The sequence below is a fragment of the Talpa europaea genome (genome assembly GCF_964194135.1).
Source record: "Talpa europaea genome assembly, chromosome: 9".
Lineage (NCBI taxonomy): Eukaryota > Metazoa > Chordata > Mammalia > Eulipotyphla > Talpidae > Talpa > Talpa europaea.
Genome location: NC_140076.1, coordinates 37,939,299 through 37,966,604, shown reverse-complemented (window position 1 = coordinate 37,966,604; position 27,306 = coordinate 37,939,299). Strand labels below are relative to the sequence as shown.

Below are 27,306 nucleotides of genomic sequence, written 5' to 3'. Positions count from 1 at the left end.
GGTGGAACCAGCCCCTGAGCTCCAGAATGGGTGACAACACTTACCACCTGCACTGCACTCTGGACTGCTCATTCCTCCTCCCCCACTGAAGATCCGGAAAGTCAAAGGGAATTTTGACCCCAGAACCCTAAGGGCCTTGGGGCTAAGGATGCAGACTGCCTCTTTCCACCTGGAATCCTCCTTTCTATCTGGAATGCCCTCCTTCATCTCACACCTGCCCAGTATTATAACTAGATGAGCCAAATTCACAGCCCCCCAGTTTTGATGAAAATGCATTGTACAAGAAACAGCAGGTCACAGAGTAGTTCATAGCCATTGTTTAAAGGTATGGCAAGTTTTCAGATCTCAACATTTGAAAGTCTACACTGGAGTATGAACTAAAAAAATCTTTTATGGGACACAGCACAGAAAAATTTCAAGACTGCTGTTCTAAGTACTATATAGATTTATAGGTAGTATATTTATAGGACTTTAGGGAAGAGTGAACAAGACAGGGAAGTTCCCTGACCTCTCAGAACTTACATCCCATGTTAACTGTTTATAACTAACATAAATGTCACCTACTCAGAGGGCCTTCCCTGACTGGAGTCCCTACTACAGCACCTTCCTAGACTATCTGAGATTGTTGATTACTTTCTTGCCTAGTCTGTCTCCGGTCTAGAATGTAACCTCCATTAGATCGCGGACCTTATCTGTCTTCTTTCCAGCTTGTTTTCCAGTGCCTGGAATACTGCCTGGCATATTAATGAGCACGGTAAATGCTTATTGAATAAATGACTAGATTTTGTTGGTTCCCAGCCCATTCCACAGAAGAGCAGCAGAAGCCTTGGAGAAATCTAGGTAGGTGCCACTGTCCATGTCAACCCAGGCACAGAACACAAAGCAGCTCCAATCCGATTCCAGTCAGTCCCTTAGCTCTCGCCCCACAGGGATCTTAGGGCGGCGTTCCCCAGCGTGGCAGGGACATCCCCGCGGGGTGCCCCCGCGGTGTCACCTGGATCCCGCTAGGGGGCAGCATAGGCGGATTCCCGCAGCCGGCCGCAGACGCCGGCGGGCGGGGGGAGGTTTCCGCTTCCGGGTGGAGCGGCCCGTTTCCGCTTCCGCCGAGGTGGTATGTGAGGCACTGACGGGAGGATGGACGGGCTGGTGGCTCAGTGCTCCGCGCGGCTGCTGCAGCAGGCAAGACCGCGGACCGTGAGGGGAAAGGCTTGCGGGCTTGGGGACCAGGCCCCGGATCTGGGCGGGCCAGCGTCAGCGAGACAGGGACGCCCGGGCCCCGCGGACGCTGGTGGGGGCTCCCGAGACCGGGTCGGCGCTGCCTCGCGGGGACGCTCTTCCGGGGGTCGCAGTGGACGAACCCAGCCCTCGAAGGCGCCTCTGACAGTGACGTTGCGTGGAGCGACGGGACCCGCCCCCCTCTCCCCCCACAGACCTTCCCCTAAGTCCGCATCCCCGGCGGAGCCGCCCTGGAGCTCCACGGTGCACACGTGCGCGCTCGGCGTCCGGCTCCGGGCGGGGCGCGGCGGCTGCAGGAGCCCTGGGTCCTCTCTCTCCGCGATGCCCAGCCGGGGGGACCCTAGGAAGCCCCATGGGGGGCATTATTAGCAGACAAGCAGGAGTCTGCTCTCTGCTTTCTGTGTTGGGGGGGGGGGAAGAAACAGTACCCGCTTGTGAGAGTGGGGCTGCTCGAGTCGGGAGGGATGAAACTAATTTAATTCTTCTCAGTCCTCATGGATCTGTAGTCAAAAAAGTATAAGGGGGGCAAGTCAGTTGGCAAGGTTGTTACTGAGCCGTATATCCCTGGTCATTCTGGGGAGGTAAAAGTACCCTATGACTGGGGTATGACAGGAGTTAATAGAGCTGACTTCTGACAGCTGTTTAATCAGCACTTGGAACGTAAGGTATGCTCGCTTATGGCAGGTGTATGTAGTTGGCGCAAGTTTCAGGTAAGGGCTCCCCCTTTTAGTGTCCCAAGTGGGAAGCTTGATTTCATTCTGGTTTGGCAGGTCTCTAGTTTTAGGAATTTTAAGTCAAAAGCCAGGTCTATGTCAGACACAGGAAACAGAAAATGAGGAAATCCCTTTGTCCCAGAAAGGGCAAAAGACAGACATTTGAGCTCTTTAAATGTGACAAAGGGCATTTTTTTTTTTTTTTCTTAAGAAAGACCCAAGTCGTAAGGTTTGGAAATAAAAGACCGTTACACTTAAACCCTTAAACTTAACCAGTGTTCTCACTAAAACAGTGTTTTATTCTGGCCAGCGAAACCAGTGAGATGAGACTTATGCTAATAGATTCTTTATGCACCAATGTTAACCTTTATACAAAAGATTATATGCTAAAGTCATCAAAAGCCTGGAGGAGGAAAAATAAAAGCAAATGGAAAGTTCTTCTTTCCCAGCTTCTGTACTTTGCCCTTGTGGAGAGGCAAAATGAGGAAGCAATTTAATGGTACAATTTATCTTATTCAGGAAGTGTTCAGTTTTACTGGACAGAACAAAGTACCTTTTCTTTCTTAGGAAAAAGAGATCAAGTCTCTGACTGCTGAAATTGATCGTTTGAAAAACTGTGGCTGCTCAGAAGCTTCTCCAAATTTGGAACAGTTGCGAGAAGAAAATTTAAAATTAAAGTATCGACTAAATATCCTTCAGAAGGTAAGTACCATGGGCTCTGATTTTATTCTGTGATTTGAATTACTGTGTCTTATTAAAAACCCTTGTTACTAATAGATTCTGAGAATGTACCTTGAGGAATTTGGAAAACACAAGTCATTTCCCTGCATTAGACAAGTCAGGACTAAGTTGTGGATTCAGTTAATGGAAAGGTTAGTATTGTCCTGTCCTTTGTCAGAAGTTCAGAAACAGCTGAAATGAAACCAATGAATCACTCAAATAGTAATTATTAAAGGTTTATTGTTCCCACAACAGAATGATAGTTTGCAAACCTGAGCATTCAAATCAAACATGGAATGGGGCTCAGGGTAGAATGTTACTAAGCAGTTAATACAGTGAGAAGGCAGTGACTATTTCTTCTTCACAGTGACTGGTTTGTAATTTTAGAATTTTCTTAAATGATTTAATTTTCTTAAATAATCTATTAGGCTACCTCATAACAACTTTAGGAAACAGTTTACCTTTTACTTAAGATTTCTAGATCAAGTTAGTCTTGCAAAAATAAGCTAAATTAAGCTTTACTTGTGCAACTAAATTGGTTTCCTCTGCTCAGGAAATTTTCAAGGCTAGTCTCCATTTGCCTTTGATTTTAACACCTTCCGGGGCCCTTTGAAATATTTCATCATATGTTTGGCTAGATTCAGGTAGCCTCCTAGTAGGATATAGACATTACTTTCAACGGTGGTCCCTTTTTTTAAAAAAACTTTTGAATTTTAAGTAACTGCCTATATCAAAGGGAAGTATTTTAAAATACACCCACAATCCTTCTTTCCACCCTGAGTTATTTGTGTTCTACAATGTCACATTTGGTTGTGTTTTTTTCCCCACTTATTAGTTCAAACTTTTTTTTGTTCCATCAAGCTTGTGCTGGGTTGTTATTTAATGACTTCATGACAGTATTTATTAGTTTTGTCAAAAAATTGAGCTTATTTCTGTTGGGGTTTTAATTTTTAGTCTTGTCTTTCAGGTCTTATGACACATCCTAGTGATAACCTCATTCCCATAATTGTTCTTCTGTGTATATTCTGCTTTCAGCAGGGCTGCACTAGCTTTTTATCTTTTTCCCTAAACTCACCACATTCATATTAGACTCTACCTATGCCACAGCCATGAAGTGTCATATTGCCTAATTGTGATCTGTTTCTGTTTGTGATAGCTTTGTCTTTGAGTCTTCTCAAAGCACACAATTCCTTTTCCATGAAATGTTCCTCAGAATGTCTCACCTTTCTGATTACTTCATGTATGCCGCACTTACATTTATTTCTCAGTTATATTTATTTCAATTCAAAAATATTATAAAATGCCTAATATGTGCTAAAGTTTATGAAAGAAAGGATACTAAAGGAAATGCCTTGTATTCTAATACACCTTAGTAATGTAGATTAGTACTAGGGGAAAGGTAGGTCAATGCTGTCAGTGTGATGAGGGAAGCGCATTGTTAGATTTTGCTCTACTGAGTAGCTGCTAAATACCAAGTACAAAATACAACTGGAAACACTAAGCCACTGAGCACTAAAGTTGCTGCTTGGGATATCTGTTCGCCCTTCCTTCTTCCCCTGGCTCACTTGGGCCACATGCTCTGACTCAAACACTTATTATATGGTTGTCTCAGGAGCATTTTGCCCTTGTCTCATTACCTCAGCTTAAGTCTACCTTAGGCCCTTCCCATTGAGCTGCCCTTATCTTTTTATAAGATAAAATCTTATATTTATTCAGTATTTACTAGAAATTATAGGTGTGCCTTTCTAACAGTAATGATTTTAGGATTGCAGTTATGAGTGTGCTCTTATTATAACCACACAGAGTTTGAGTCACTTGTGTCTGATTCTAATTTTCTCAAAGGTGATGTTATTTTAAGGATACTTTTCTTTTTTTGCATAGTGTGAGTTTTTTTTTTTTAAGGAAGTCTTTTTTTTTTTTTTCAAGATTTTATTTTATTTTTATTTATATAAGCACTGGGTACAGTCAGAAGCGCGGGAGGGTGAGAGGATTTACCAGAGCCAGAGGGGAGAGCAGAGCAGGCACACTGACGAAATACACTGCTGAGGGGAGCAGTGGGCAGCAAGAGAGGTCTGCGCATCATGTGGGACCCTTGCCCGGCGGCCAGGGATCGAACCAGTGCTGCAGAGGCTGCGGGCAGCTTCGCAACCCAGCGCTCAACCGCTGCGCCACCGGGGAGGCCCAGCGTAGTGTGAGTTTTTTAGAAGGCTTACATTGTGTTACAGCAAAAAATGTTTGTAGCATATGTAATGTAATAATATTCCTTAACCTAATATAATTACTTACCATTTTGGGGGAGAAGAGACTTGCACATATGAAACACACAAGAAGATAATAATCATTTAATTTGATCAAACATTAAATTGCATGGTGCAGAAATCAAGTACAGTGGGTTTCATGTGTATGCTCACAAAAACACACACATGTACTTACATACTAGTATTTCTATCCTTTAAAAAAATACAAGATTGTGGGCCTCCCTGGTGGCTCAGCGGTTGAGCGCTGGGTTGCGAAGCTGCCCGCAGCCTCTGCAGTGCCAGTTTGATCCCCGGCTGCTCCCCAGCCACCGGAGGAGGGTCCCACATGGCGTGCAGACCTCTCCTGCCGCCCGCTGCTCCCCTCAGCAGTGTACTTCGGTCCTTATGCCTGCTCTGCTCCCAGCTCTGGCTCTGGTGAATTCTCTCACCCTCCCGCGCTTCTGACTGTACCCAGTGCTTGTATAAATAAATATAAATCTTTAAAAAAAAAAATACAAGATTGAGATTATAGTGGTTTTAGAATCCAGTAAATTTAATATTTGCTATTGGAAATCTTTAGTTTGTGAAAAGCATATCTTTTCCTTTGAGTGTATTACCACAGAAAGGAATCATTACTTACTGGTTGATAAAAACTTAAATCAGTTTTTTAGTGGATTTAAGAATATAATTTCTTTCATAGGGTAGGAGGGTTATGAGGAAGTATAGAACTTGGATTCTTCATTCCAGCAGAACTGAGTTTGAATCCTGACTTATCTTTTCCGAGTTTTTCATTTCTAGCCCACAGGAAATGGTGATAATAGTAAAACTCAACTTTTGTTGTATAAATGAACTAAGGTAATACATACAAACTAAAGCACTTGACTCATTATACACTTAATAACTTTCTTTGTTCCCATTAGAATTGCACATAATATTTGATTAACAGAAAATTAAAATTAGTGTGTAGGTAGCCCTTTCACTTGTATTCTGCTAGAAACATAAGTTGTTACAGACCTAATACTGGGTTCTGTCACCCTCCATTTAGAAAACTAGACTCTGAACCACAAGATTGTTTCCACAGAGGAATTGACTTAATAACATATGGTGCCTCCATGGGAGAAGAGCAGTTAGTACTCCAAAAAAAGACCATCTCCCGAGTAGTGAGTGTAGGAACATTATAGAAAAGAAAGGAGTTCGAAGACATGAGGAATGTGGGGAAGGGTTTCCTTATGCTCATATCTGAGAAGGCAACAAGTAGTCTAGGAACAGTCAATCCCAGGATTATCGATGACCTTCCTAGAATAGTTGCTTTATTCTGTGTTATCAGTGGAGAATGGTGTCCTGGTGTTCATCAGGCACTGATGTGTTAGCAGCAGCATCAGATGGAACAGAATATCTTGTTATAAATTAAGCAACCCATCACTGTGGCTCTGAGGAATGTTGCATAGTGGATTAAACTAAATTGCTAGATTAAAGGTTTAGCTCCAGTCCGACAACCACAAGTGTTCAGTCATCATTTCATGATAACCTGAAAAGTGCAGTGCTCGGTGCCAGGAATATAGCTGTGGATAAGACTCTTACCTCCACCTAGAAGTCTGGTGGAAACAAATAATTTTAAGAATGTATGAAAGTACACATCTTCAATGAATATATTCTGCTTCAAAGAAAATGAGAAATAGAAAGTAGTGATCCAATTTCAGATTATTTAACAATAAGACAAAGCTAAGTATTTTCTGATGCTTTGAGATTTACTGCTTTGTTCTCTTTCACTTCATGCCTTGAGGGGGTCAACATTTTAATGGCAAGAATATATATTTTTTTGTTTCTCACTTTTTTTTCACTTCAGGCATTCTATACAAAGTTGTTTAGGATTGGTGTTATCCTGTTACTTCCTCAGCACTTAGGAGAAAAAGAAAAGAAGCTTCAGGACCTCCCCGGTGGCACAGCGGTTGAGCGCTGGGCTGCGAAGCTGCCCACAGCCTCTGCAGTGCCGGTTCAATTCCCGGCTGCTCCCCGGCCACCAGAGGAGGGTCCCACATGGCGCGCAGACCTCTCCTGCCGCCCGCTGCTCCCCTCAGCAGTGTACTTCGGTCCTTATGCCTGCTCTGCTCCCAGCTCTGGCTCTGGTGAATTCTCTCACCCTCCCGCGCTTCTGACTGTACTGAATCTTTTAAAAAAAGAAAAAGAAAAGCTTCATTCAATCCTTTTGACTCCCATCTCCCAGTTTCAATTCTGATTAAATTAGAAAGAACTGGACATTTTTCATGTGTCTTGAATGTTATGGGATAGATGTGTCCTATTGTATTGCTCAGCGCATCCCAGATGTGAGAGGGCTACACTGTGAATGTATGTTACCTTTGGTTCTTCTCATGACATTTATGGGTCTCTTAAAATATTTGGGAAAATTTTGTATAATGATTTAATATTTTGTCAACATTTCCATTCTTTTCCTACAGAGTCTTCAGGCAGAAAGGAACAGACCAACTAAAAACATGATTAACATCAACAGCCGCCTACAGGAGGTTTTTGGTTGTGCCATTAAGTCTGCTTATCCAGATCTGGAAAATCCTCCTCTGATAGTGACACCAAGTCAACAGCCCAAGTTTGGGGATTATCAGTGCAATAGTGCAATGGGCATCTCTCAGGTGATTATGTTATTATGAATCTCTCTTGGGGGTTTGACTTTCTTAAGCCAGTATCATCAGTACTTATATAGATAATAACAAATTATTGTATCTTCAATGAAAAATCACACTGTCATTCACAGATCTGAAAAACCTGAGAACAAGGGTTTTGTGTTTTTTAATTTTAAAACACAAATATGAGTATTAAGTTAAATTTTACATATATTTAATTATTTAAGGGCAATAGTTGGTGCTGTTTTAGTATTTCTCTCCTACTGTGTCCAGAATTGGCTGTTATTTGTGAGTGTTGGAAGGTGAACGATTAAGTTAGTCATTTATCAGTGAGCATTCCCATTAAATATTTAATGTAAACTGTGGTGTCTTTGTGGTATATTTCATTTTCAGTCAATATTTCCCAGTTTTTGATAGCTACATTGTGTAATATGTTTGTGGTCATTTGACCTGTCTTTGCTTTCCTTTCTTTGCTATAGAAAGGATTAAAGAGTTCTGAGTTTTTCTAGATAATTTTTATGTGACAACATGGGGGTTAAGTAGTATAAGAATGCTTTTTGGGGCCTCCCCTGGTGGCGCAGCAGTTGAGTGCTGGGCTGCAAGGCTGCCCGCAGCCTGTGCAGCGCCAGTTCGTTCCCTGGCCGCCGGCGAGGGCCCCACAAAAAAAAAACAAGAATGCTTTTTGTTAGTAAAATGTAAATATGCTGGAAGCTTTTATCTTTGTTGAAAAGTTCTAGCTATATGGCAACTCCTTTTGAGATAAAGATGATGTAGTTTTGGTACTTTTGTATTGCTCTTGGCACTATTGATGCTTGAATCTGTCCTTTCACAAGGTTATTGGTCTTTCCTGCCTCTGCTTTTTTTTTTTAAGATAGAAAGATTTGCCTCTGCTTTTTTTATAAGTTTTTTGTCAGATTTGTCAGTTTTGCATTTGAGTAACTTGCTGAAAGCTGTCATAAAATGAATCATTTCATATTGTGTTACAGCTACTGAAAACCAAGGAACAAAAAGTTAATCCAAGAGAAATTGCCGAAAACATTACCAAACACCTCCCAGACAGTGAATGTATTGAAAAAGTTGAAATTGCTGGTCCTGGTATGAGTTTGTTTTATCCTTCCATGTGGTTGTATTGATGCTGAATTCTTTTGGGAATAAAAGAAGCCATTTTAAATATAAATGTAAGGGGGTCTCCCTGGTGGCGCAGGGGTTAAAGTCTCAGCACTATCAAGCTGTCACCAGCCACTGTAGCATGAGTTCGAACCCTGGGCAGAGAGCTAACCCACATGGAACAGCACACCTCTCCTGTCTTGCTCCCCTCAGCAGTGTATTTTAGTAGATAAGGCTGTTCTGCTCCCCACTCTGTCTCTGATGAATACTCTCACCCCTGTATCTCTGGCCTACACCCCAGCTCTTGTATGCATAAATAAATGAAACTTTTTAAAAATAAATATAAATGTAGGGTTATAACTTGTATGTTGAAAAAGGTAGTAAAGTCCCTTGGACTGTGAGTTAGGAAACAGATTTTACTCTAGACCATGCTGCCTGATCTTGGGTGAGTTTTTCTTCCCTGTGATTCAGTTTTTTGTAGCAGAAGCAGATCCATAATGGCAAATAGGTCTTCTGCTCGAGAGTCATCTATTTTCTTTTTTTTTTTTTTTTCTTTTTTTAAAAATATTTATTTATTTATTTATTTATTTATTTATTTATTTATTTTTTTTATAAATTTTATTGTTATATTCCCCATACAATTGCAGCCCCCCATTCTGACCCCAATCCCTCCCCTTCCGCCCCCGCCCCCCTAAAAGTGTCTCTGGTTCATAGTTTTTGTTGATTTTGATTTTCACTTTCTTATAGTTATTCATTTTCCTGGTCCCTTATTTAAGTTTTCTAGATTCCTGCTATGAGTGAGACCATCCGGTATTTTTCTTTTTCTTTTTGGCTTATTTCGCTGAGCATGATCCCTTCCAGCGCCATCCATGTTGCAGCAAATTGCATGTGTTTATCTTTTTTGAATGCTGAGTAATATTCCATGGTATATATGTACCACATCTTCTTGATCCAGTCATCTATTTTTGGGCATTTGGGTTGTTTCCAAAGCTTAGCTATTGTAAACAGTGCTGCTATAAACATAGGGGTGCAGGTGTTCTTTGGAATTGATGTTTCTGTGTCCTTTGGGTAAATACCTAGGAGTGGAATTGCTGGGTCATATGGAAGCTCTATGTTTAGTAGGTCCAGAAATCTCCACACAGCTTTCCACAGTGGTTGGACCAGTTTGCACTCCCACCAACAGTGCAGAAGAGTTCCTTTTTCTCCACACCCTCGCCAACATTTGTTGTTGCTAGTTTTTTTAATATGTGCCATTCTCACTGGTGTAAGATGGTATCTCATGGTAGTTTTGATTTGCATTTCCCTGATGAGAGTCATCTATTTTCTATTAAGAGGTGCAGAGGCCACTAGCTGAATGTGGTGGGGCCCTAAATTTATTAGTAGGAGGCTTTTAGGAGAATGGTAAAGGTGTGAAATAGATGCTGAAAAAGGAGCTTGTGTGACAAGGGCTCATGTCAAGGCCCTGTGTTATTTAGGAATAGGAAAAGTTTGCCAGAACCATATCAGTAGCACTCTGGAGCCAGCATAAGTGAAATGGAGTCTTCGGGAGTCATTCAAGATTGGATATGATTTTTTTTTTCCTTCTCTTTATTTTCATTAGGTTTTATTAATATCCACTTAAAAAAGGACTTTGTATCAAAACAATTGACCGATCTCTTGGTGAATGGTGTTCAGCTCCCTTCTCTTGGAAAGAATAAAAAGGTATGTGTACAATCTTCAATTGATTAATTAGTACCTTAGTAGAATTGGATGGAAAGTGCTATAACTGGTAAATGACTTTCTCTTTTTATTGAGATTTAATCATCGATGTTTGGGATATGAACATGAAGCAACCTTTCTCCTGGGTCTTGGCTTGTTATATTATTTTCCTCTTCATTCCACAAGTCATTTGAGGTAGCCAGCTAATATCTATGAAGTTGAGGACAGATTATTTATATAAACAAACTCTGTTCTCTTTCCAGTTAATAATGGACAAGTAGGTTGGTCAGAAAACCTAACACACTACAATCCAAGCAATGTCTAAATCTAAGTTTATGATTAAATGTTATTAATGAACATGGTATGGATTAAATGTTAATTACTCTTTTTAAAAGCTCTCTTCTTATTGTCTATCTTAGGTTGTAGTTGACTTTTCCTCTCCCAACATAGCTAAAGAGATGCATGTGGGCCATCTCAGGTCAACTATCATTGGAGAGAGCATGTGCCGCCTCTTTGAATTTGCAGGATATGATGTGCTAAGGTATGTACTCTTGCTTTTGCTTGAGATTTCTATAGGAAATGAAAAATGTCACTTGAGGAAGACTCTTTGGCCAAATCAGTTAGTTATAAATGTAGTTATGCTTCATAATCACCTAGCAGTCCTTTTTTTTTTTTTTTTTTTAATAAATTATGTCCTTTGAACTATTATCTTAGACTCTCTGGAGATGGAGTCAAGAAAAAAACCTCCCCCATTCATTCCTCAAATATTTCTTGAGTGCCTCCTGTATACTGGGGGCTTACATTCTGGTAGAGAGAGAGCCAGGCACGAAACAGCTTATGCTTGGACTTGTAGGTCAGGTAGGAAATTAGAATTTTAGTTTAAGTGTAATGGAAAGCTATTGGAGTCATAATTAGTAGAGCAGTTGCTCTAATTAAAGATTACTCTGGCTTCTTGGAAGAACCTAGACAGAGTAAGGAGCTCTGTAGTTAATTTAGAAGACTATTTTAATAATCCAGTTAAGAGATGATCTAGTGGTTTGAGATTAGCTGAAAGCAGAGATGGCAGGTAATTAGAAAGACATATTTTGAAAAATTTATCCACTGTCATTTAGGAGCCACTGGTCTTAACACTAAGATAATTGGTTGAAGAGTTAAATTTTCATGAAGTTGTTGACCAACATTGAGTTAACTGCAATTTTTCCAGTTAACTATACAACAAAAGATCATACTTCATTACAGGAACTTTATTCATTCAGCAAATCCTATATGCCAGCTATGTGCGACTTGTCACTGGGTATAAAATGCTAAATGTAACAGTCATTGCCTTTTCCTCTTAGTGGAGCTTGCAACCAATTGAGGAAATAACGAAGTAGACAAGATACTACTAAATAAAAAGTATTGGCATTTAAATGTTAGTGGTTCCTAATGGAATATAATGACTTGAATTTAAATGTTAATCATTTTTTAAATGATTCTGTGTTCTCTGATCGGTATTAGATTAAACCATATAGGAGACTGGGGCACTCAGTTTGGCATGCTTATCGCTCACCTGCAAGATAAATTTCCAGATTACTTAACAGTTTCACCCCCTATTGGAGATCTTCAGGCCTTCTATAAGGTTGGATACTACTTATTGTTATTTTATTTGTGTGTTTATACCATTCATTATAATTATCTTTTCATTAGGGGGCTCAAAATGGTACTTGAAGCTACTATGGGGTTACATAGAAATTGCTAATCTCTCACTCCTTAACATGTCTTTTGCTTTTTATTGTTATATATTAGACACTGAATTCTACCATGTTGTCCATTCATTGTTAAGTGAATATGGGGATTTGTTCATCAGAATATATAATTAGTATTTAAATCCTTTCATGTATTTTTAAAATATTAAGTATATATTTACCATAATTTTTTTTTTTAAGATTTATTTTTTATTTATACAATAGATGGGGTACAGGCTAAAGCCATGGGAGGGTGAGAGGATTCACGAGAGACAGAGTGGGACGCAGAACAGGCAGATGGACCAAAAGTACTGCTGAGGGGAGTAGCAGGCGTGACAGGACAGGTCGGCTGCACCATGTGGGAATCTCCCCTGCTGGCAGGAATCAAACCCATGCTGCAGAGGCTGCAGACAGCTTCACAGCGCTGCCGCTGTGCCATGGGGGAGGCCCATAATCCATAATTTTAAATCACTCATTGTGATCAACTTTCTTTCACTTCTTGATTTACCCATACACAGTTTTTTGTTTTTTGTTTTTAAAGATTTATTTATTTATACAAGCACTGGGTACAGTCAGAAGTGTGGGAGGATGAGAGAATTCACCAGAGCCAGAGGGGAGAGCAGAGCGGGCAGACTGACAAAGTACATTGCTGAGGGGAGCAGTGGGTGCGACAAGAGAGGTCTGTGAGCCATGTGGGTGGGACCTTTGCCTGGAGGCCGGGGAGCAAACCGGCACTCAGGGGCCGCGCGGCAGCTTCGCAACCCAGCGCTCAACCGCTGCACCACCAGGGAGGCCCTACACAAACAGTTTTTTATAATTATTTTTTAAATGATGTATACTGCCCCCTTGTGACTATGCAGGTGTCTCTCTTTTCCTAATAAAACTGTCCTTTTAAAATGTAAAAATGGGGCCTCCCCGGTGGTACAGGGGTTGATCGCTGGGTTGCGAAGCTGCCCGCAGCCTCTGCAGCGCCGGTTTGATCCCCGGCTGCTCCCCGACCACCAGAGGAGGGTCCCACATGGCGTGCAGACCTCTCCTGCCGCCTTCTGCTCCCCGCTCTGGCTCTGGTGAATTCTCTCACCCTCTCGCCCTTCTGACTGTACCCAGTGCCTATATAAATAAATAAATAAATCTTTAAAAAAATAAAATAAAATGTAAAAATAGGACCTCCCCGGTGGCACAGCGGTTGAGCCCTGGGTTGCAAAGCTGCCCGCAGCCTCTGCAGCACCGGTTTACTCCCCGGCTGCCGGCGAGGGTCCCACATGGCGCACAGACCTCCTCTGCTGCCCGCTGCTCCCCTCAGCAGTATACTTCGTCGAGTCTGCCTGCTCTGCTCTCCCCTCTGGCTCTGGTGAATTCTCTCACCCTCCCGCGCTTCTGACTGTGCCCAGTGCTTGTATAAATAAATAAATCTTAAAAAAAAAAATAAATCTTGGATGAAATAAATGACAAAAATGACTTTAGAAACAGAACTAAATAATAACACTACATGCAACATTTGTGGGAGACAGCAAAATCAGTTACTAGGAGGAAATGTATAGCTATAAATAAATTTATCAGCAGAGAAGGCAGGTTGAAAATAAGTATTCAATTCAAGAAGTTGGAAGAAGCATAGGAACAAACCCATGGCTCTTGGAGGAAATAATGTAAGGAAAGAACAACAACAAAAAATTACATATGCTTTTTGTATTCTGTTTAATTTTCAATATAAACATTCGTTTTACTTTATAGTATGACTGCGCATTGTTTTCTTGGATTGATGTACCAACTCTTGACATTTTTTCCATTGGGGAGGCATTGTTATCTTTTCTATAAATAATTTTGTTTATGTGTAGGTTTTTATTTTTTAGAGAATTCTGGGTTTATTTCCCTGTGTAGAAGAACGGGGATGTAGGCCAGAGGTGTGTGGAGGAATAAGTGGATTCACCAGAGACAGAGTGGGGAACAGAACAGGCAGATATCCTGTTAGGGGGAGTAGTGGCGAGACAGTAAAGGTCTGCGGTGCCATATGGGTTAGCACCTTGGCTGGGGATGGAACTCAGGCAATTGTGGTGGGCAATTATAGTGATAGCGCTGAGCATTAGCCCCTGGAAAGTAGTTTTTAAGAAAAGATTGAAAAGAAGTTAAATGTGTACTGATACGAGATGGGTAAAATAACTATAATCTGTTATAATTTCATGTTCTTAATATAATGAGGAAGATTTACTAATGTAACAAAATGTTTATAATACATTTCTAAGTTTAAGAACCAAGATAAAAAGTAAAATATTTCCAGTTTTTGTTAAAACACATAGATACTGTATTTGCAAAGAAATATCTAGAATTAGACACCAAGATGTTATCACTGGTTAGTTTGGAGTGGGGTAACAGTTTTTTATTTTGTTTTTTTAATTAGCGTGTATTGCTTTCAAACAGGATTAAAATGACAAGAGCAGTTTTATTTTGGGTAACAAAAAATTTATTCATCCCATAACACATCCAGAATAGAAAATGGAGCCCAGAAAATTCAGTGTCACCTATTCGCCATTTTTTATTTCTCCTGAAAACAAAATCATTAGTTGTGAAGTGGTCTTCTATAAATTGGAAAAGTGGAGGGAATGATGTGGTAACAATTTTGTATATTCAGGAAAAAATATTTGAAAAGAATTAGCACACTCCCTTGTAACAATGTACTTGACTATTGTATAGAGCACTTCTGGTCTAAATTTTTTCTTCCTTACTCTTGAGGATTTTTTTGTGTATGTGGAATTTTTGTTTTAGGTTTTACTTGTTTAGGTTTGGGTTTTTTTTTTTTTTTAAGAAATCAATTTTTTATTTAAAAATATGAGGTTGAATCTTTTTACTTTTACTTTTTACTTTTCTTAAGTTTTATGGTTTTTTTAAATGCAGGAATCCAAGAAGAGGTTTGACACCGAGGAAGAATTTAAGAAGCGAGCCTACCAGTGTGTGGTTCTGCTCCAAAGTAAAAATCCAGATATCATGAAAGCTTGGAAACTTATCTGTGATGTCTCCCGCCAAGGTGATTTGGGGAGCTTTGTTCATTCATACACCAAATATTGCTGTATATAGTTTCCTTGAGTCTTTATTAATGCTATTTTTTCTTAAAGATTTATTTATTCATTCATTCATTCATTTATACAAGCACTGGGTATAGTCAGAAGCGCGGGAGGGTGAGAGAATTCACCAGAGCCAGAGCAGGAGCAGAGCAGACATAAGGACCGAAGTACACTGCTGAGGGGAGCAGCGGGTGGCAGGAAAGGTCTGCGCGCCATGTGGGACCCTCGCCTGGCAGCCGGGGAGCAGCCAGGGATCGAACCGGTGCTGCAGAGGCTGCGGGTAGCTTCACAACCCAGCGCTCAACCGCTGCGCCACCGGGGAGGCCCTCCTTGAGTCTTTATTCACAATTGACTTTGAGTGACATGTGAAACTTTCAAAGACTAGCAAATAGATTTTTTTTCCTTAAATATTTTTGAAATTATTACCACTACAGAGCTTCTGCTAACATTATATTGTATGATGTAAGCTGAGATTTTTTTTCTAATTAACATCGTAACACAATCGTATTTGAAGACCTGGTTATTATATATCATTTTCTTTAAAGTCACAGTTTTAAAGAACCTATTGACCATGTTAAGTGAAGCTTATTTTATATTAAGAAATATTATTAAGGCATGCAGATCCAAAATTCAAATTTCTTAAGTCAGCAAAAGTTAATTAGAATATAAAATAGGAAATAATTGGATTCACAGCAACCAAGTCTGTAAAGCAGTTAGGGATCAGTTTATCTAAAAATGTTTATCTAAAAATGAAGCAAAATAACACAGAAGAATGGAATAGAATGTTTGAAAAGGGGATCAAGCAAAGTCCCCTAGTTTTTCAAATTCATCTTTAGTTTTAAGATAATTTCAAGTTTTTACACTTGACAAAGTAATTTTAAAGTTGAAAAATAGCCAGTAGATCTTTGAAAAAAACTAATGATGGCAATTTGCAGCACTTAAATAGTAAAGTGATGCTACAATGAGTAATATTATGTCACTGATGCATCGCCAGATAGACAAATGAATGGTACAAATTAGACTTAATTAGAAAATTCAGTAAATATATTTGATCTCCAATTTAGATTTTTCACCTCAGCTACATATTTTAAAAAAAAATTTTTTAAACCTTATATGTACAAGTTCCTTATAGAAAAAGTTTTAGATACTTTTAACATTTTCAAAATAGCAATGTGTGTGTATAATGTTCTTACCATACTTTTTAAATATGATTAATTTTCCTTCTCAGTGTTTGAGTTATTTAATAAATGTAAAGTAAGATGCATGTTTCCTATTTGTTTAAATTCTTATATATTTATTTTGTGATCTTTTTGTCCCTAGAGTTCAATAAAATCTATGATGCTTTGGACATCTCTTTAGTAGAGAGAGGAGAGTCCTTCTATCAAGATAGGATGAATGATGTTGTAAAGGAATTTGAAGATAAAGGTAAACGCTTTACCTTAAAACTTTATGAAAATTTTCAAAACAATGGAGAGAATAGCATAGTGATCTCCAAATTCACCAATTATGAGTGTAGGCCAGTCTTATGTTGATGTATTCCTGTGTCACTGCTTACATCAGATTTCATTTGTAACTGCTTTGGTATGTCTGAAAGAACATGCCCTTCCTCCCACTCCAACACCATGAAGCATTATCACTCTATGAAAATTAATAATTTCTTAGTATCATTGAATAGCCAGAGTTCAAATCTCCCAAGTTGATGCATAATCTTTTTTTTTTTTTTAAGATTTATTTATTTATACAATCACTGGGTACAGTCAGAAGCACGGAAGGGTGAGAGAATTCACCAGAGTCAGAGCGGGGAACAGAGCAGTCAGAAGGACCGAAGTACACTGCTGAGGGGATCAGTGGGCGGCAGGAGAGGTCTGTGCGCCATGTGGGACCCTCCTCCGGTGGCCAGGGAGCAGCCGGGGATCGAACCGGTGCTGCAGAGGCCGCAGGCAGCTTCGCAACCCAGCACTAAACCGCTGCGCCACCAGGGAGGCCTTCATAATCTTTTTTTATCATCCTTTTTTCAGAAATTATATATTACATTTGTTCATACATTTCTTAAATTCTACATAGATTTGCTTCTTTCAACCCCCTTTAATTATTGTAGAAATAGACAATTTCTAATGTACATAGTGCAATGTTAAGATAGATTAGTGGATCCTGGTATTATCAGCCTGATGTCTATATAATTTTCCCCAGTAGATTTTCTCCTACTGGTTTTAGCAGCCATTGATGATTATAACTGATTTCATTACTTCCTGAAAGGTTGGAAAATGGTAGTATTCTTTCATTTTCTCTCCCTTTGTTACCTGGAATTCTGTGAAAACTTTATCACAATGATTTTGGTTACTCTGAGGTAAAATTCATCTTGATAAGAAGTGTAAGTGATTGATTCTTTATCAATTTTCACAATAAGTTAATTTCTTAGCATCTTGCAGATGTGACAAATGACTTGTTTTCAGCATTGTTGCAAAGGGATTTAATATATTTTATACATTTTTAATCAGTTACCTTTATTCTTTTTAATGCTCAGTTGTCCCTTATTTGGTTAATGTAGCCCACTCAAATTAACTCCCTGTTTTTGGGTTTGTTTCCTTCACCCCCTAGTCTTTGATCCTTTGCTTACTTTGTACACAGTATTTTAGGGTCATTTTGCACATTTCTTCCTTCAGATCTAGAAGTAAGTCATGGCTCCAAGAAAGCCTGATTCCTTAAATAGGAAGTGCTGTCAATCACCAATCACCATTAAAATCAAGGCACCACCTTTTTTAGATAATAAATTTTAAAGCCTTTTTAATGACAATCTGTACTAGGGGCACATAGCTGAGAAATGAATGAAACCTAAGCAGTCTCTCTTCAGAGCTTGTTTATAACCATTGTTTTAAGCTGCCTTTTCCTTTCCAAGCTTCAGTTTCCTTATCTGTAAAAAAAATAGTAACAATTACACTTATTGCATAGAGTTATTACAAAGGTTCAACTTTAGAGTTAGCATAACAGTGGCACATGGTAGCACTCATAACTGTTATGTTCTTTCCTACCCATGCTTGCATCCAAGAATTTTGCCTTTTTCATCATTTTTGATATATGAACATGGGGTTTTTTTCCCCCTCACTTCTCATTCAAAATACTAAATCCTGCCATGTTAGTCCCAGGATCCTATTACAATTGTAATTTCTTTTCAGTACATTTTAAGAGGCAGTGTTAGAAATTGCATCTTTTTGTCAAAGGAAGGCTGTGGTTCCAGCTTGATAACAACCCATGGATTCGATTTCCACATGCTGGGTCTGCTGAGCAGGTGGGCTCCAGTGAGGTGCTCTGAAAAGAGCTTGGGATCCAAGTGTAGTGTGAGCCAAGAAAACTGCTGCTTATCTTACTTTGCAGCCTCATAACACCCATGGCACCCAGACAACCTTAACCACAGCCATTTTCCAAGGCTCATTGGAGGTCATGGTGAGAAAAGAAATCATGCTATCTCTAGCTCTCTAATAAATATCCTAGAAAGGTTAACCATTTATGTTTGTTTAGGGTTCTTTTAACATAAATGTTAATAAAGATTTTTTTCCCTAGGATATGTGCAAGTGGATGATGGCAGAAAGATTGTATTTGTCCCAGGATGTTCCGTACCATTGACCATAGTAAAATCAGATGGAGGTTATACCTATGATACATCTGACCTGGCAGCAATTAAACAAAGACTATTTGAGGAGAAAGCAGATATGATTATATATGTGGTGGACAGTGGACAAGTGAGTTTTATAGAACTGTATACTTAAATTGTTTCACTGGAGCGAAGACAGTGTGGTGAGGTTCTTGTCATGTAGCACCATAAAACTATAAATTTTCCCCAAAGACTGAAATTTAGCATACCATATTTGGATTTGGCCAAACTTGCTATTCGCCACTTTCCAGTTTGTCTCTGTAAACTGAAAAAGGTCATTTCTCTGAATTTCAGGGACAGTTGCTATCTGAGAAGGTGATTGTGAGACCTAAAGTTTAAATGAAATGCTTACATGTAAAGTGCCCTTAAGTTGCTTTAAAAACCTTTTAAACAAAAAGTATGTTAACAGCCTTGCCCTTCTTTCTCATATGAAGGGAATCAAAGAGCTTTCATGATTATGCTTGCCTCACAAGATTTGTGAGTAATGTGAAGTTTACAAATTCTTATCCTTAAAACAACTTTAAGTTATTTTTTTATGGTTAGAAGTTTAGCAAGTGGGGTCTCCCCGGAGGCGCAGCGGGTTGAGCGCAGCGCTGTGGAATTGTCCACAGCCTCTGCAGCGTGGGTTCAATTCCTGGCCAGCCAGGGATATTCCCACATGGCACAGCAGACCTCTCCTGTCTCGTCCACTGCTCCCCTCAGCAGTGTATTTCAGTCCTACTGCCTGTTCTGCTCCCTGCTCTCTCCAGTGGATTCTCTCACCCCTCTGGCCTGTACCCCAGTGCTTGTATAAATAAATAAATCTTTGGAGAAAAAAAAAGAAGAAAGTTTAACAAGTAACTGTTTGTTTCTCTTTCTTTCTAGGCTGTGCATTTTCAGACAATATTCGGTGCTGCTCAAATGATTGGTTGGTATGACCCTAAAGTAACTCGAGTTTCTCACGCTGGATTCGGTGTGGTGCTGGGGGAAGACAAGTAAGTCTGGAAAACCCAAGGTAGTAATAGTACATACCTGTCCCCCAAGTTTCTTTGGAAAAGGCTATGATTCTTTTGATATATTGGATTTAAGAAAGTCCACCATTTTCTTTAGTCTACATATGTTGTAATGGCTAATCAAATTGAGCCATTTGTACTTGTGTACTGCCAGATAATGTAGCCTGTTAGGGAGAATTGTACAATTAAATCAAAACCAAACTGTAGACTTAACAGGTGATAAAGAGGCTTCCCATTTCCACAGAGCTACATTGTAAAATCTATCAAAGTACCATCTTAGATTTCAAGCATCTTGTAAATGTCTGTGGTTTTCCTTCATGGTTGAACACTTGGTTGATGTGTATAGGTTTATTGAGATTCCAAGTAAGTGTTAAGATTCATGGCTTTCCATTTCTGTGTTTGTCTCAAAAATACTAAGTTTATTGGGACCTACATGTGAATATCCATACTTAGGGCTTTTTAAATTTTTCAGTCATTTCCCCCCACTCTGCTCAGTGTTTATGAAATAAAAAGGAAAATGCATGCAAATGTGGTGGTAGTCATCATCAATTCAAAGGCACAAAACTTTTAACATTATATTCCATACTATCTTAGGATCGTGTAGGTATTTAATCAGCATATTTCTTAAAATGGCATCTTAGATGTGTGGTTTGGTACAGATACTGTCATCACACAAAGGGGGTAATGCTTGTGAAAAACCACAGAAAGTAACACAAGATGCTTCATCAGCTAGTTACAAAAGCCCTAAATAAGCATATAAAAGGCGGGTTAAGTATCTGATGGCATTATCTTAGATGTAGATTATATGGAGATCAAAGACCCTGTTGGATTCAACATCAAACAGTTTTAATTATAACATGCAACTCTTTGTCAAGCTGTATTTTTTTTTTTTAAGATTTATTTATTTATACAAGAACTCGGATACAGATCAGGTACGGGAGGGTGAGAGAATTCACCAGGGAGAGCGGGGAGCAGAACAGGCAGATGGACTGAAGATACTGCTAAGGGGAGCAGTGGGCGAATAAGACACTGAGTTTTATAGTGATCGTGGTCCTAAGAGAGTGCTTAAAAACCAGTGAACTGAGTATTGCTTATAGTGTCATAGTTCTAAAACTGTTGATTGTTTTTGATTAGCATTATTCCTACAGTTGGGCAAAATTATGAAATTTATTATAACTGATATGTGTCCCTATTTCAGCATTTAAATTGTCATGTAATGGCTAAGAGGTTTTTTTAAATTTTTTAAATATTTCTGTACTCTCAACATCATGTAATAAATGACATTCTAAACCATTCAATAATAGTTAACGAGGACAGCCTACCTTATTTTAAATATTTATTTATATTAAAATCCTCACAAGTTCTATTGTCTGTATTTTAGTGAAATTTTCATTTTAAAACTTTTCACAATAAATAATTTATCATTTAGTCATCTTTGTTATCCATTGGACACCTTCTAGCTGTATTAAAAGTGAACACGTAGAGAATGCTGTTACAAAGATATCGAATGCTTTGAATTGAGGGCTAGAGATGAAAGATAGTTGAAAATAAATACTCATTTCTTTTGGCATCCTGCCTAGTTGCCAGCTGGAATAAAGGCACTGTCAAACCTTCATTTTCAGGATTGTAGGTTGACAGAACTGTTTCAAAATCTATTTAATTGGGACTGAATTTTTTTTTTAGGAAAAAGTTTAAAACACGTTCAGGTGAAACAGTGCGCCTCATAGACCTTCTGGAAGAAGGACTAAAGCGATCAATGGATAAATTGAAAGAAAAAGAAAGAGATAAGGTAATCCAGGCCTTATTAGGCTATTGTGCACCATGCATCATGCGGTCATAATTCATTTTTGTTATTGTTGAGAGAATTGTGAAGCTTATAAGGGCAAACTTATATTTACCAGATTTTATTGCACAGTAGGGTTTTATGAATTAGTAAATATTAAATTAGAAAATTAGTTTCTTGGCCATTACAAAATACCATGGCCTTTCATCCCAAAAGCATTTGTTAAGTAAATGTGTGTAAAGTACAATGTAAAGCTTGGTGGAGTGACACACACACACACACACACACACTCTCTCTCTCTCTCTCTCTCTCTCTCTCTCTCTCTCTCTCTCTTCCTCTCTCTTCTTTTTTCACTTGGACACATATCAAGAAATAGCATTACTGGGTTATATGTTTGACTTGTGTTTAATTTTATTAAAACTAGCAAGGACAGAGATGTTTATTCTCCCACCATTACATGATTTTTTTTCCAGTTCCCCCATATCTATACCAACACTTGATTTTGTTTTATTTTGACCTTTGACTGGCGATTAGTGGCATCTCATGTGGTTGACATTTGCACTTCCCAATGAATTATGATTTTGACTAGTTTTTCTCCTACTTATTGGGCATTTACATTGACTGCTTTTTTTCATGCTTATTGGGCATTTACATATCTCCTATGAAGAATTTGTTGAAATCTTGTACCCATTATTGTTTTAAATCATCACTATTCATTTATCCACATATTTATCCACATATTTACCCTTTCCTGCATTTTTTGCTTCTATCTAGGATTATTTTTCTTAAGTATGAAGATTTCCTTGTAGTATTTTTTTCTGTAGTGCAGACCTGCTGGTAACGAGTTCTAAGAGCATTTGTTTGTCTGAAAAATCTTTATTTCACCTTCACTTTTGAACAATATTTTTCTTAGTTATAGAAATGTAAAATACAGCTGACAGCTGTTTTCTGTCAGCATTTTGAAGATGGCATTCGATTATTTTTTAGTTTTCAGTTTCTTTTGAATATCAGTTGTCACATTGCTGCTCCTTTGAAGGTAGTGGTTCTTTTTTAAACATTTTCCTTAGGTTTTGTTTTCAGTACTTTGACTATGAAGTATCAAGAGAACACTAATAAAAAGTAATATCTATGTGTGGTGTGGAGCTTTTGCAGGGAATTGTTTCTTTCATACTTACCTTGCTTGGTATTTTCATCAGGTTAGGAAAATGCTTAGCCATATCTCTTCAGATTGCCCCTTTGTGTTCTTTCTGAAACTATAAGTACATATATTATGTTAGAACTTCTGACTCTGTCCCTAGTATCTCTCATACTCATTTTTTTCCCCGTATTCTTTATGCTTCATTTTGATTATTTTCTACTTCAGATAGACTATTTTGCTATTCTGTATTCTGCATTTCTGCTAAAATTTTGTATCATTTCATCCAGTTTTGTCTTCATTTCCTCAAAATTTTTAAACTTAACATACCATATTGATTTTTGGCATTTTCAAATAATTTTAGACCTACAAAATTGCAAAATTATACAAAGGATATCCGTGTTAATGTTCCCAAATAGTAATATCTTATATTGTAAGTCCTTACTTTGTATTGGCAGTAGTCATCAGTAGGAAACTGACTCTATGCAGAACAACATAATGAAACCAGGTCCTGATATAGTGTCATTTTATTCAAAGTCTAGAGAAAAGCAGCCTTGATACAGCAATCTGAACTGTAGATCTGATTCACGTTTCACAAAATGTCCTTTTATCTAGTTCAGGATCCAATCCAGGCTCACATGGAACCATTACTTGTCATGTCTCCTTAGTCTTTTTTAATCTGGACAGCTCCTTGTTCTTTCTGACTTTTGTCACACTTTTTAAGAGGACATGTAATATTTCTCAACAGAAAGTAGAATTATGCAATCTTGGCAAGAATAAGTGTAGCGTTCTCACTTCATTATTTCAGGAAGCACATTATGTTGATAAGCCTCATGATTCTTAATATTAACTTTGATCTTAACTTCGTTAAGGTAATACTGCTAGGTTTTTTCCTGCTATAAAGTTGTTATTTCTCCCTTTGTAATTAATAGTTCTTAATTGTTTACCTTATATTGTTGTTGCCTTTTTTCTTTTGTTTCTATTTCTTGTTTCTCCCTTCCCCAAACCCTTGATTTTTTTTTTTTTTTAAGATTTATTTATTTATTTATTTATTTATATAAGAACCAGGGTGCAGGTCAGATTTGCCAGAGGGTGAGAGGATTCACCAGAGACAGAGTATGGAACAGAACAGGCAGACCAATTGAAATATACTGCTGAGGCGAGTAGCGGGCGAGACAGGAGAGGTTTGCCACGCCATGTGGGACCCTCGCCGGCTGGCTAGGATCGAACCGGCGCTGCAGAGGCTGTGGACAGCTTCACAGTGTGGCGCTCAACTGCCTGTGCCACCAGGGGAGGCTCCAGACCCTTGATTTTTAATCATTACCTCTGGCTTTTAGCAGTCCTCATTACTTTCTAGGCTGGATGTTGTGAATAAAAAATTATAGTTTCTGGGGCGCAGCAGTTGAGCGCTGGGCTGCGAAGCTGCCCGCATCCTCTGCAGCGCCAGTTTGATCCCCGGCCGCCAGCGAGGGTCCCACATGGTATGCAGACCTCTCCTGCTGCACCCGCTGCTCCCCTCAGCAGTGTATTTCATCAGTCTGCCTGTTCTGCTCCCTGTTCTGGCTCTGGTGAATCCTCTCACCCTCCCGCGCTTCTGACTGTACCCAGTGCTTGTATAAATAAATGAATAAATCTTTTTTTTTAAAAAAAAATATGGTTTCTGGGCCTCCCTGACAGCACATGGGTTAAAGCTTCAGTGCTGTCAAGCTATCGCTAGCCACTTCAGCATGAGTTCCATCTCCAGCCAGGGAGCAAACCCAATGGTGTAGCATACCTCGCCTATCTTGCCCTCTGTTCCCCACTCTGTCTCTGGTGAATCCTCTTACATACTTCTGGCCTACACCCCAGTTCCTGTATGCATAAATAAATAAAAATAAATATTTTTTAAAAAATTATAGTTTCTGGGTGATGCCATGTTCCTCTAAAGAATGGTTAAGCTTTCTTCTTGCCAGCGTAACAGCTCATTGTCTTGATCCTATCAGTCTTGGTCTTTATATGTTAGGACCAAATTGTTTCAATTTTACCTGGATTTCTAGAGTGAGGCCCTTACTCCTGAAATTTGGCTTTTCTGGTTTCAAGGGAATGTTTACTATATATTGCTCTTCTCTTTGCTGCTGCTGGGACTACCCTGCATCACACGCAGATCTGCAGAGATCTTTGCTTGGCTCTTTAACCACCCACTTGTGCTTTCCTGCTGGATTTTCAGGAGCCTTGCCTTCTGCGTGCCAGCAGTTTAAAAGGAGTGTGGTAGGTTTTTTATGTTGTTGTTTCCTCTTCTTAGAGATTTTATTCTCTCCTCTTTGGCAGCCCTAAGCTCCTATTCCACTCAGACCATTTTCCACTTGGGCTATTCTCTGCTTGCCCACTGCTGTGTGTTGGAAAATATCCTTAGGAAAAAGCCAGATATGTATGGAATTCATCTCCTTCTCCCAAGGGTCATTGCCCCTCAAACTTTGCTTGAGTGTTGACTTCAGGTGTTTATTATAATGAATCTAGCTTTTAAACAATCTAAAGAGTTAGTTTATTATACACTACTATAGCCAGAATAGGAACTCTTAATGTGGTTACTTGTGACCTTTGTAATGCTTCAGAATGTAGGACCAGTTATTAGCAAAGCAGTGCCTAAGTTCTCTCTAACCTTGACACCCTGTTTTGATTTCACTTAATCACTTGACCCAAATTAAAAAATTTTTATTGTATTACTCTATTTCCTATAAGCTGCCTCAGAATCTTTATGGAATTAAATTAAATAAACTAATAATGATTGTTTTCAGTTTCATATCTTGGGGGGAAAGTAATCAAGTTGCACTTGCTTTTTACAAATCATGTTTGTCATAAACATGTTCTTCATATGCATAACTAACAAATGTCTCATCTTCTGCCTGTGTGACGCCAGGGTAGAGGCAGTGTCTTAACACTATGAAGTATTGTTTTGTTTTTTTCCAAAGGTCTTAACTGCAGAAGAATTGAAGGCTGCTCAGACATCTGTTGCTTATGGCTGTATCAAATATGCTGATCTTTCCCATAACCGATTGAATGACTACATCTTCTCCTTTGACAAAATGCTGGACGACAGAGGAAACACAGCTGCTTACTTGTTGTATGCCTTCACTAGAATCAGGTAATTGTGGGTACAGCATTGTTTTGTTTTGAATCAAATGATAATGTCTGTGTTTGTCACTTATTATATATATTTGAATGGAGAAGAATGGCTGTGTTTAACATAAGGGAATGATGGTTATTGCCTGATTGTTCAGGTCTATTACACGTCTAGCCAACATTGATGAAGAGATGCTTCAGAAAGCTGCTCGAGAAACCAAGATCATTTTGGACCATGAGAAGGAATGGAAGCTAGGCCGGTGCATTTTACGTTTCCCTGAGATTCTGCAAAAGATTTTAGATGACTTACTTCTCCATACACTCTGTGATTACATCTATGAGCTGGCAACTACTTTCACAGAATTTTATGATAGCTGCTATTGTGTGGAGAAAGATCGACAAACTGGTGAGTATGTCCTCCTGTGTTCAAACTTGTTTTGTTTATGGAAATTTACCCCCTCTCCTCCCCCCCCCCCACACACATACACAATTCTTCCTATTTAATCTATTTCCCACTCTCAGGCACATGCATGCAACTTTTAGGACTGCAAAGAAAACAGTTGAAGGACCACTGCAAATGAAACAAAATGGGACTGTGGGTCCCAGAATGAGTCTCTTTAAGGGATCTTGATAATGTAAACTGACCTTGGAAAAAATGTGTTATCTTTTTTTACCCTGGGCTCTATCATTTACATAGTTAATGACATAGACGGAATCTGTCAGTTTCAGGGCAAGCTGGAATCTCTGAGAACTGAAACTTTATTCACAAAAAATTCACCACTGTTTTGAATTATTACTGTTATTAACTGTATGGTATTAAAGTTTATAGCTATTTCCAAGCTTCAGAAAGAAGAACCCTGAGTTTTCAAAAGTAATATAAAATTTAAAATTTTATATTAATCATAGCAAACCTTTTATCTCTTGTCCTGATTATCAGTTAGGAGAAAACTTCTTGAACAGAAATGTCTTCATTTCTTTTTCTTTATTTGTAAGGTAAGGTGATTCTAGTTAAAGCCTAAAAACATCTGTAAGTGAAACTACTCCTCAGTAAAATCCAGAAATAACAGATTCATTAATAATGGTTTTCAAAAAGAAAAATTAATGTTTTCTTTATTCTGTCTTCTCAGGAAAAGTGTTGAAGGTGAACATGTGGCGAATGCTGCTATGTGAAGCAGTAGCTGCTGTCATGGCCAAGGGGTTCGATATCCTGGGAATAAAACCTGTCCAAAGAATGTAATCTTAGATTTGAACACCGTTTTTACCAAAGTGGCCATTAGTACTGTTTGCTTTTTTACAATCATGTGGATATAAAAACAAGTAAAGGAAGTTTCTCAACTAGCTAAGTAATATGTGACTCTTTATCACTAAGTACTAGACTTCTGAAAAGAAAAAAATTACTTTGCTGTCCCATTTATTCTTTAGTCCATTGTTCTGTTGTAGATACTTATCCTTGTTTGACAAAACTGAGACTCTTTGGTAATAAGAAACCTGCCCTGAATTGCTTAGGAACAAAATCAAGAC

General features: G+C 38.8%; 1 protein-coding gene across 1 annotated transcript; it reads left to right on the top strand.

The window, feature by feature from the left end:
- Positions 1 to 1,134: 1,134 nt before the first annotated feature.
- Positions 1,135 to 27,022, top strand: RARS1 (arginyl-tRNA synthetase 1; the record flags this gene model as incomplete). Its single annotated transcript, XM_084244295.1, has 15 exons — positions 1,135 to 1,179; positions 2,517 to 2,651; positions 7,363 to 7,551; positions 8,529 to 8,637; positions 10,250 to 10,350; positions 10,767 to 10,888; positions 11,845 to 11,965; positions 14,961 to 15,090; positions 16,448 to 16,552; positions 18,686 to 18,864; positions 19,641 to 19,750; positions 21,452 to 21,557; positions 25,635 to 25,807; positions 25,944 to 26,191; positions 26,913 to 27,022. The coding sequence occupies 15 exons, from the start codon at positions 1,135 to 1,137 to the stop codon at positions 27,020 to 27,022; spliced, it is 1,983 nt and encodes a 660-aa protein (XP_084100421.1).
- Positions 27,023 to 27,306: the final 284 nt, after the last annotated feature.